The sequence below is a fragment of the Euprymna scolopes genome, chromosome 11, assembly GCF_053919585.1.
Source record: "Euprymna scolopes isolate OS-2025 chromosome 11, ASM5391958v1, whole genome shotgun sequence".
Classification (NCBI taxonomy): Eukaryota; Metazoa; Mollusca; class Cephalopoda; order Sepiida; family Sepiolidae; genus Euprymna; species Euprymna scolopes.
In genome coordinates this window covers 19233373-19245855 of record NC_136492.1, presented here as the reverse complement: position 1 = coordinate 19245855, position 12483 = coordinate 19233373, and the positions used below count along the sequence as shown (strand labels likewise).

The 12483-nt window shown below is 34.3% G+C and overlaps 1 protein-coding gene across 2 annotated transcripts in view; it reads left to right on the top strand.

The window, feature by feature from the left end:
- Nucleotides 1-12483, top strand: part of LOC145287788 (uncharacterized) — a 57440-nt gene that overhangs the window by 16180 nt on the left and 28777 nt on the right. The window contains exon 1 of one of the 2 annotated variants that reach the window (XM_080135618.1): nt 7855-8066. The exons of the other annotated variant lie outside the window; for it this stretch is intronic. Within the exon in view, the coding sequence (XP_079991744.1) occupies nt 8005-8066 (62 nt within the window). The 5' untranslated portion in view covers nt 7855-8004. Of the gene's footprint in view, nt 1-7854; nt 8067-12483 lie in introns of those variants that run through there. 2 annotated transcript variants of the gene reach the window in all.

Genomic DNA, 12483 nt, shown 5'->3' with positions numbered 1-12483 from the left:
CTTATATGGAACGGCTCATCAAGAACTTATTTACGTTAGACTTGAAGACAACCATATTGTAGTCAGCCGAAAAGCAGGAAAACGGAAGACAATTCCACAGGCATGCAGTTCTAAGAAAGAAGCTTTGTTCATGGAATCTACGTTTAGGTTTAGGCACAGATAAAGAGTAGGGGGGAATTATTGATAGTGTTTACAGCTTTCAGGTAATGAAAAAGAACAAAAGTTATTTTTATAGAAACGTTAGCACTAATAAAATGAATACATCTTTTTGGCCCAGTCTGTTATATTTATCAATCGATTTTTTTATTTTGTTTGTTTTTCTGATGGGTAAAAATATACACTATGAAAGCTGCTAATGCGAGGATTCAAGATGCAAACAGGTTTAATGCAAATGTTCCAGTTGATTTCATATTGATTACACAATTAGATTTTTTGGTGACTTTTCTTTTAATCGATTTTGTATATCTACTAGCAGGCCGCCCGGCATTGCCCAGTCGTAAAATACACATAAGTATTATATTTTATTTTATACAGAAACTGAGACATGTGCATACGAGTAAGATGTTTTTTTTTGTTTTGTTCTGTTTTTTTTTTTTTCTGATAGTTCATTTCTCGTTAGTTGAAAAAAAAAAAAAAAAAAGAGAAACTACTGGAGCTGAGATTAAAACCAAAACCTAACGACAGTGAGTCAAGTCTGATAATCATTAGGCTGGCTTGACACGCTCTTTAAAAACTGTTTTCAAACCTACTTATTTTTAACATAATAAATCTGTCATGTGAACCATTCACGTATGCGCATTTGTAAACAGTTAACAAACAGATAAAAATTTGACGAACCTCTCCCACGCACCAATTGTTAAATTTTGACCCCTCAGCACTCGTTTTTCCAGATGAAAACCGATTAAAAAGTTTTCCACATGTCTGAATATCTTGTATACCAAATTTCAAGTCTGTAGATCAAAAATCCGTTGAGTATATAGGTTGAGAAGTGTCCTCACACACACAAACACGTATTCTCACTTTTAAACTGGAAATTAAAAGACGTTTCAATTATACCAGTCATCATAGGAGCAACTGGGCTTATGAAAAAGAACTTTAAAAAGTACATAGCAAGCATACCCGGTGAACCAAGTGCAAGTGAAATACAAACGATTGCACTGAAAGGGACGGCTAGAATCCTGAAAAGATCTCTTGGTTGGACTCACTAAAATAGGGGTAAATGTCAGACATCTGGTTGGATGTCCCATCCCCTAGAAGAAAAAGTTTAAGAAAAATGAAAAAAAAGGGAAAAGCACTTTTATAGATATCCGTTGAGTATATAGGTTGAGAAGTGTCCTCACACACACAAACACGCGTTCTCACTTTTATAGATATATACAGGGTGTGCAAAAAGTGGAAGAATGTCATCTTTTCTAGTGCAACGCTTTTATCGTTCCATCTTGTATAAAAATATCATTACAGACCGAAACAATTTTACACTTATGTATTAAATATATTGAACTGTTTTGTATGAATATAAATGAACGTCTATGGTATATTAAACTGTTTTGTATGAATATAAATGAACGTCTGTGGTATATTAAACTGTTTTGTATGAATATAAATGAACGTCTGTGGTATATTAAACTGTTTTGTATGAATATAAATGAACGTCTGTGGTATATTAAACTGGTTTGTATGAATATAAATGAACGTCTGTGGTATATTAAACTGTTTTGTATGAATATAAATGAACGTCTGTGGTATATTAAACTGTTTTGTATGAATATAAATGAACGTCTGTGGTATATTAAAATGTTTTGTATGAATATAAATGAACGTCTGTGGTATATTAAACTGTTTTGTATGAATATAAATGAACGTCTGTGGTATATTAAACTGTTTTGTATGAATATAAATGAACGTCTGTGGGGTATTGCACTGTCGAGCTATTCAAATGAACGGTAAATTTTTACATTAAGTCCAAGTCACGCTTCACATTCGAAAGCTGTTCTTAATATAGGGAGATTGAAGGTGTCTATTCCAAAAGGCGTTATTAACATGAGGTTAAGGGTGTTTATTTCGAAAGCCGTTCTTAACATGAAATTACTCAAGGAAGTGAAAAAGTCATAAGTGTTTTGTTTTACACACATGCACATTACTAATTGCTCGGTTGTGAAAAAAATGGCTGTCAGGAATTACAATAAGTTTTACATTGGATTTATATCTCGAAAACTACTTGTCTCTACAAAATTTAAATGTGATTTTCTTATTCAGCATATTCAAAAAAAAAAAAACTTTAAAAGTCATTTTAAAGGAAATTGTGGACGTGGACCTAATGTAAAAAAAAATACACAATGAACTTTGTGTTGTTAATATTTATATTTGAATACAAAATTGGAAAGTTTTATTATAAAATGTATACTCGTATAATTTTTTTTTTTTTTTTTGTATATTGATATTCATATTAAAATCCCATTTTTTTTCTATTTATTTAAAAACAAAATACAACTTTGTTATATATGGGTCGTGGAATTGCATTCACTAGCAAAATATCTAGTTAATTTGCATTTTTTCTTTTAAAACATTCATTATAATTAATTCCTTATTAGTTTTTCGGTTTTCTTATGACATGATCATCTTTAGTTAACTATTACGTGTAATTATATTCATGCAGATATTCTACATTATTTATACTTGCGTAATATTTGCATAAAAATGTTATAGTAAACACAAAACTCTTTGCATATATATTTATGTATATATTTTTTTTAATATTTTGTCTACCAAACTCCTCCTATAGCTTTTGGTTTACAGACATGAAACTTATATATAAATTAAAAATTCAATTTAACATTATACATAAATTCTTAATGCTGCAATATTTTAAGTTATAAATTTATTATATTTTTTAGTAGAATATCTTGTCTTTTTCTTTTCCAGTTTTAACAACTAGTCCTTTTACTTTTCTAAAGTTTAATCTTAACCATTGCTCGCATTTTTCTATGTAATATATATATATAAAATAAAAATTACAATTAAATTTACCAAAATGATCCAAGATGGTACAATTAAAGAATTAATATTTATAAAGTTATCTCAGCCAGATGTAAAAGCTCGATAAAACCAAATAGAAGATAGTGCTTATAATACGAGCAAACAGTTAATAAAACATGTTAAAAAACACTTTGAAAAAGAGTTAAAAACATATTTAATCTGAAAAGGAAACACTTGATAAGTGGATAGTCCTTAATCTGCGGAGTTTCGAAGAAATACTTTCCTTCTCATCAGAGGGTAGGAATTAGCAAAATGCGGGATCGGATTTTGCATGCAAAAGTATTTGATGAAACAACAAGTAAGTCAAATATCTTACTTGATAACAAAAAAGTGAAGCAGAGGGAATATGGTGAAGAAAAAGGTGATTACACGTGAATGGATAGTCTGGTGGAAGATAAATAATCCAGTGACGGTAAAATCCAAATATATAACTTCAAGAAAGTTAATTGAATTTCCATTTGCACAAGTAAAATCCAAGGAAATCCCGTAATTGGAAGATGGTCCAAAATAATCCAAAGGCAGAAATCCATGGAATAATTCACAAAAATGTGTACAAGGGAAAAATAGGAAAAAATTCCAATAATATTAATAAAAGAAAAATAAGATATGTTTTTCACTCTACTGCCGAGACATAAATATCCTTTTCAGATTAAATATGTTTTTAACTCTTTTTCAAAGTGTTTTGTAACATGTTTTATTAACTGTTTGCTCGTGTATATATATATATATATATATATATATATGTGTGTGTGTGGTGACTCCTTTGTAAAAAAGGCCCTGTCAGTGGGGCATTAGAATACGCCGACTGCCCCCCTGCAAAGGGTAAAAGTCCCTCAATGGGGGTCCTGGATATGACCTTAAACTATATCCAGTGGTGAGGCTCCAGCTTGCGGGCTTTGGGGAGTGTGGAGCCACCCTTTAATTGCCATTGCTCCCAGGTCCACTCTGACCCGGAGTGGTAGTACCTGTTAGGGTCCCAACTATGGGTTAAATAGAAACTGACTTGAAAACAACAAATATATTCTATTAAAAATTTTTTCTTCAAAATCTTTGGATTCGACATTAATTAACCTGCAAAGGGTTGATATGCCGTAAAACAAAAACAACCAAACCAAACCAACCATACCTTTGTAAAAAAAAAAAATTTTTTAAATCAAAACAAAATCTATAGGGGTATTAAGAAGTATGTAAGGATTCTTCAACTGACAAAGGGAGGAGAAAAAGCTGTATTCTAGGTTGGCAGTATTTTTGTGGAGGCAGTCGCCTGAGATGTTGGAAATTTTCTGTTTTTATTTCTATGTCTATCCTTGTAGCCATGTCACTAATAAGAGTGCTGGAGGTAAACGTTTTACTGGGTTGACGTTATCTGCCTGATAGTCAGAGACACGAACCTTGGATTAACTACTAAGGAGGCTGTTAAGTTTTGAGGCATTGTGTTGAACAAAGATGGCGGCGTAGTTCAGATCAGTAACCAAGATGGCGGCCAAGAATCAAATGCGGTCCGTGGCATAGTTAACGGCGAACTGATTGAATCCAAAATTCGACAATTTTTATAATGATTTTGAAACGTTTTCATTGGTTGTAAAATGATTGGCGAATCCATTCATCTCATACCCCCATTAGTAGTCAAAAACATTTTACAGAGGCCATTCTATCAGCACGTGCAAAGTACTGGAGCTGCTGTCTTGCCATTTGGTGAATGGATTCTGGACCATGCAGTAGCTTCTGGTGGGGCCTCTCAATGCCATATTAGTGGGTAATTGTTATGGCTTTATCTTATCATGGTCTACAAAAAAAAATATTTCTTTGCTTCTTTTTCTCTCTTACTTTGCCTCTTTGCCTTGCTCTAACCAAGTCTGTCGACTTGTTCCAAAAGTCCCAAAACTCCATCATGAAAAGTCTCCAGAAAGAATACAAGATTAAACCCAGAACTCCTTTCAGAATGGACCTGAGGTAATCTCGTCAACATCTGACAAAACCAAACTCTTTGCCAAGAACTTTACAGCTAATTCTATCCTATGCGATCAGGGTCGCCAACCTCCCGTATTTCCTCCTGTGTCTGAAAACACACTATAAACATTTCTGTGTATGATGTTGTTAAGCTAATCAAAAACTTTGATTCTAGTAAAACAACTGGCCCTGATGGCATTCCAATGAAAGTACTGAAATACTTACAAAGCTGTTTAAGCATTGCCTTAAGGAGAAATGCTTCCCAACATCCTTGAAAGCCTCATCAGTATGCCCTGTATTTAAGAATTCAGGTGATCGCTCATCTCCCTCTCAGTACAGACCAATAATTCTCCTGTGCATCCTGAGTAAGCTGCTGGCATCTGTGTTAAATAGAGAACCTTCTTAGTGACATGCAATATGGTTTCCATTCTACTAGATCTACAACAGATATGCTAACAGGTTTATCTCTTAGGATTAGCGAATCTCTTGACAGAGGGCAGTTGTTCTTGACATATCAAAGGTCTTTGATAGGGTATGGCATAAAGGTCTACTCCACAAGATCTCCAGCTACAGTATAGCTGGAAACCTCTTCTCGATTATTAAATTGTGGTCCAGTGGGGAAAGAGATAGCTGGTCAATTTGAAGGCATCTAAAACCAAGCTGCTATCTTTAAATCATCAATGCTCTGATCCCCATCTGGCATCAATTGAAATGAATGTCTCTTGTCTTGGGGAGGCTCCATGTTTTAACAAGCTTCTTGGTTTGACCTTTACTCCTGACTTGAAATGCATTGCCAAGGTTGCTGGAAAAATGGTAGGATCATTCTACCACTCCAGTAGATATATCACTGCTGATGCGATTGTCTATCTGTATAAGAGCTAAGTATGTCCAAGGATGGAGTACTGTTGCCATATCTGGGCAGGACCTGCTAGAAGCAGCTCATCCTACCTCGACAGGTTCAAAATAGACTTTGTGGCTTAGTGGGAGATGCCTTTTACTCTTCCCTGCAACCTCTTTCTCACAGAAGAGACGTTGCGAGCCTGTCTCTGCTTTATCATTATTTTCATGGCAGGTGCTCGTCTGAGCTCCAATCTATGGTCCCCCCTTGCCAAAATTTCACGAAAAACACTCGTCTAGTTGAAACCACTATCATTACTCCCCCCCAACTCTTTATCTGTGCCTAAACTTAAATGTATCTTCCATGAACAAAGTTTCTTTCTTAGAACTGTGCGCATGTGGAACTCTTTTCAGTTTCCCTGTTTTCCACCTGACTACAACATGGTCATCTTCAAGTCCAACGTAAACAAGTTCTTGATGACCCATCCCCTTAAGTAATCCAATTTACAAATTTTCCACTACTAATGATTACTATGACATTGTCCCATTGACTACTGCACACTCATTCAGGCCTTGGTAAGTGGTGACTCCTTTGTAAAAAGAAAAAAAAAATTATAGGGGTATTAAGAAGAATGTAAGGATTCTTCAACTGGAGACTTTTTGATATAATAAAAATCTCAACATGAATTATCTAATAGACAACCCTCCTTCCCCCTCCAATGTATACACTCTATACAAGATCCCCTAGTGTACCTATTGCTCCACGTCACATTTTTATCTCGTTACCTAGCACCCCCATCTTCTTCTGATGAGAAGCATTAGGCTTCGAAATGCCTGGCATAACGAGCATTCATAACTCTTACACATTATAGTAAATTCCTTTGTTACAAATTGATTAATCTCTATCTCTACTATATAAAGGGAACTTTGTGTCTCTGTGGGTTCGTTCCCTATGAACTCGAAAACGGCTGGGTTGATTTTTATGAAATTTCAGATGGAGATTCTTTATGCGCCTGGCAATGTTCTTAGATAGGTTTTGTATCGGAGTGTCTTCGATAAGTATTGATAATTGATATAATTCGATGAAAAAAAGGAACGGGCGATTTTGACCAAAGTTAACATCTTACACAGCCTAACATCACAAGTGCATTTGAGAAGTTTTATTACCACACATGTCGAAAGGCCCAACATATAAAATCAACAGTCGGTTCTTTGATATGACAGGGGCACGTTTGAAATGAAAGTTTCCGTTTAAAGCACAATTTCACCATGATGTTTAACTTTTTCATTTTAAACTTAAATTCAAGCCATTATCACCGCACAAGCAGTACGGTCAGGCATATAAAATAAACAGTAGGTTCTTTGATATGACAGGGGCGCGTTCAAAATGAATGTTTCTGTTTAGAGCACAATGACACTTGACTTTTGCATTTTAAACTTTAATGCAAATGATTGTATATAAAAGAATTTTATAAACTCAACAGTAGGTTCTCTGCAGTGCAAGGTAGGCTATAATATATTGTGAACTTAGTCACAGCGAAAGTCATGTTGAGCGTCCCCCAGGTGCATTACGATGGGTCCCCAATTAGAGTAGGCAATCAATCGATTTGATTTAAAAATGGGCTATTTCATCGATTTTGATGACAATAAAAATATGGGACTGTGAAACATTCGTTGATTATCATTCAATCCCGGGCAACGTCGAGTCACCTTACTAGTAAATTTATATACACCAGTATATAAATTTACTATTATCAATATATTTTCTTATATACATGTATATATGAGAAAGAGACAGAGAGATGTTTGTATTTGAGTGATGTATGTATTATTTCTGGTGTTTGTCTGAAGAAATGTAAAAAGTTTCGGTAAACATCAAATACGGATTGCTAATCGAAAATGAGGCTTTGTTTGACAAATAAATATTGAACAAAGAAAAGAATAAAATAAATAAAACATTAAAAAAAAAAAAAAAAAAACTATGAGAAACTGGACCCAGTTATTGACTGCTTGAAAGTTGACGATATCGATGTAGAATAACGGAGTGGACATTATCGGCTAACAGCGGACAGACACCTGACCAGGTGTAAAGTGTTGCCTGCTTAGTTACCGACTCGCAGCGAATTTACTTGTGGCAGCCGACAATAATAATCCGTATTACACACATTTGGGAAGATAATCATGTCAGTCTTATTGACTTCGTTCCGGAAAAAAAAATTGGCAAATAAGAAGCGATTGGTTCGGTAAGCGCTTGCTATTATAGATTTTTTTTTATTTTACTATTTTAAAATTGCCACCTATGGTGTTATTTATTTGTTTATTTGTGTGTGTGTGTGCGCGCGCGCGCGTGTGTGTGATGCTATGTCTACCTGTATCGGTTTCAGTGTGTGTGTGTATATATATATATATAGAGAGAGAGAGAGAGAGAGAGATGTAAATTCAATGAAACTCCATTGTTTATCAAAAAGTGCTCAATGATAAACAGAGTGTAATTTTGTGGTATGTTTATTTATACGGACATTATTAGCTACATATGTGCATACGTTTCTTCTACAATTCCTTCAAAGAGGCAATGTCATTGGGATGGATCTTTTATGATTAATGCTGTCTCTCAAACGGAATTGCTGCAAAAACATGTATGCACATATGTAGCCAAAAAATTTTTGTATAAATAAACATACTATTAAGCATAATATATATCTTGTCAGATTTTCAAAGTCATACCCAAATAGCATTTAAGCTGACAAATCAAACTTTGCTTCTGACGAGTCAACTTTCGTTTCTACCATATTATTGGCAAATAATAACGTACTTTGCTAGATTTTTTTTAGAAAATACTCGCTCCAAGTCCAGACAATTGTTGATGTGAAACTTTAAAAAATATTACCATAAAGATAACATGTCGAATATTAAAATTCAGACCATTTATTCAATATAATAATATACTTAGCTACAATTATTTGAAATAATCATCTAAAATTAAAATCAGAAAGGGGAACAATTCATTTTTAAATTGAAGAATATAATAGAGTGGTCTACCCAAAAAATGTGCAAACAAATGAAAATTAGAAACTAAAATTACTTCATTGTAATTACATCTAGGAACAGGTAGCATATATATAAAGGCTATATATCTGCCTGTCTGTCTTCATATTTTCAAACTTTATCTCCTCCGAAACTAAAATTCGCAGAGCGGCGCTAGGGCCCTCAAATGATTGGATTATTTTTTTTATGGGTATTCAGCTGGTTAAAATAGTTTTTAAGGGGTCAAAAATGGGCCAAAATTGAAAAAATTTGTTATACATTTTGAACATGCATCTTTTAATTTTTAATCAGTTCACATGTGTGAATGCTACAGCTTCGATTTCAATTCCAAGTGATGGCACCGAAATACTTTTTCTTTTACTTTTGAAATCACAACACTATAATAATATATACAATATCTGGACAAATTAAAATATCATATTTAAGCATATTTTATGCCCGGGCAAAGTCCCCCCTCCCCTAAGTATAATATATATATATATATATATATATATATATATATATACACACACACACACACACATATATATATATATATATATATGCACACAAAAAAAACGATTTTCTATCGACTTTTCATGATTTTTTAATTAAGTGTCTACATTAAATCCATACCAATTATAAATTACTGCACCCTGGAAGATTCTTTATAACAAAAACATTCAGACGAACTTTCTTTCGATCATGGCATTGATAGATTTAGGACCAATCAAAAGTAAGAGAGACAATTTTTTACACAAATAACAGATGTTTTTTATAGCACTGTGGTAGGTTAATTCTTGGATTTCAGACCATGAAAAAACATCTATGGTCGGTGTCTTGTAAAATACAGGTGAATCTTCTGTTCACATTGTTAGTTGTTGCTTAGTGGATAGTGGTGTCTCTCTGTTCCTTTCTCCCTTTTCTTATAAATATACAGTTTAAATCTGGTTTCGTTGGCACATAAGTTGTCGCGCTTTAGATAGTGACGTCTCTGTTTCTTTCTCTCTTTTTGTTGTAATTGTTTACTTCATAAAAGTTGTTGCTCGGTGGATAATGACGTCTCTCTATTTCTTTCTCTCTTTCTTTTTCTTAATAATAAAAGTTGTAAAAGTTAATAATAAAGACTAGCTATGTAATCATTGGAAATTTTTTTTCCGATTCCAATACAATTACCGACTCTTATGCTTGAAAAACTTGGTGGAAAAAGAACAAAAAACAATTTTTTTACAATTTAGGGTGCAAGATCAGTTTTGTATATAAGTTTAGTGTAAAACGATTCTCATTTCCTAGACATCGCACTTTTTAAGAATGTTCCCTAAATTGTTTTACCATTGATAAGTCTGACTGGTAAGATCATAAAAAAAATGCGTAATCGCTCAAAAAACATGAATTTATTTACATGGAATTTATTTCCATAGACAAAAAAAAAGACATTGTTGGTTAACTGCTACAAAATGCAAAAATTTATCAGAAATGGGAACCTATTTTATCTTAAATTTATGGGTGAAACTGATCTCCCACTCAAAATTCTGAAATAATTGCTTTTTTTTTTCTTTTTTTTTTCTCTCAGTGTGGTCACAAAGAAAGTAGAATCTCATTTTGTAAAGGATGACATAAGAAAAGTCCACCCCAATAATTCAAACACGGACAAAATTAAATGCTTGTTAATTTTTCTTGACAAAAATATTCTCCATGTTATTTGAATTATTTTCACAACATTTCGGACGATGTGACCTCAGACCTTCTTCAGGCGTATCTTATCGAATTCTGGAATCTTTCTGTCGAACTCTGGAATCTGCAGAGAATTTTGAATGGGATCCTTTATTTAATCTATGGGGTTAGTATTCTCTTGATCTGTCAGCCATAACCAGGTGGAACTCGTGAGTAATTCGCAATTGTATTCTAAGTATCGTCTGCTTTCCTTTAGCCTTCAATCTCTAGAAGAGTGTCGTTTAGAACTGAATTTTACCAACTGAAAGCACTAGTATCCCATAGATGTAAAAAAAAAAAAAAAAAAAAAAAAAAAAAAAAAAACCCTATACAAACCCGACACACAACTAAATCCTATCCCTACATTCTAGAGATCCCTAGATGTTGTAAAGCCTTCTACTCTAATACTTTCTTCCCTCAAACTGCTAGACTTTGGAATTCCCTTCCAGGCCCCTGCTTCCCTGGCTGTACTGACATGCAGAAGTTTAAGTGTGCCGTGAACAAACATCCTGCTGCCTTACTCCCTACATAATATCCCTGAAAATCTGTGCTCTTTCTCACTCACTTACGACTTAGTGGCACTGTGCCTTGTTTGGAGTGAATAAACGATGAAACAAAAGAAATATACTTTATCCATTACGCCATAAAATCTTACAGAAAATTCTAGTTTGAATTTTGTAAGTTTTAAAATAGTTCTTTTTTTCTTTTTAAGATGTTAACTTACTACTTATCTCTATAGATTACTACTTATTACTACACATATATGCTGGGTGGAACGATAAAATGGTTGTCCTAGAAAAGACAACATGATTCCATTTCCGTTTGATGAAAACTAGTTTTACTTTTTTGTTTCAACCAGCTAGTTGTGTACAAATCTCAAGAGCGATAGGAGCCTTCTATCGTGTCTGAACGTGACACAATGTTCAACAAGCAAGATCGGAGATGCGCCACTGTACAACTCCTGCTTTCTACCAATCCAAGTTATGACAGCATGACCATTGCCAACACCTACAAAATGCATCGCTGGATTGCCATAAATAACAGGGATGTGCTCAGAGTGATAAAAACAAAGTTTCCGGTCAAAGTTATGATCTTTTGATGTGGTTTCAAGTGAGGGCCACATCATGCCACCTCACATCTTTGAAGTCAGCTTGAAAGTCAACACCAAAGTGTACATGGATGTGCTGAATAGTGTGGTGATTCCTTAGTGCAATCAGGTGGCCGTTTGCAGACCCTAGGTGTGGCATCAGGACTCAGTGACTGCCCACAAGTCCAAAGAGATCCAGGCTTGGCTTCAGAAGGGGTGTTATGACTTTGTACCATTGCCCCTCCCCTCCTCTCCTGAATCCACTAGACTACTTCATTTGGTCATACATCGAGAATATCACCAACATGTCCTCCCACAACATCAAAGTCGGCCTGATTGCTGCCATCTGCCGAGTATGAATAGCCGGCGCTTGTGGAAAAGGCATGCTCCTAGTTCCCAACCTATATCGAGCCGGTAATTATTAAATAGATGTCAGCTGTACTACATAATCAAGTTATGTGAATTGATTTTTTTCAATAAAAGTTTTAAAATAAAGCTGTAGTGTTGCGTTCTTTAGGGAGACAATTTTATCGCTTTACCCTATATAAAGTATAACGTTACACACATGTTAACATGTAGACACTGTTGCAAGAAACAAAGATACAGAAAGAATGTAACTTTTTTTGTTCAATTGAACAACAGACATTTATTTACAGGTACTTTCCAGAATAAAGTCTTGTCTCTTGTTCAAAAGTTCTCTTGCACTCTAATGTGCTTAACAAGACTCTGCAGTGTTAAACACTTGTTCGGCCATGTTTACCACGTGTCTTTTGCTGTCAGACCACCCATATAACATGCGCCTCTCTTAGGTTATCATTTGTCTGTGCACATCGTTT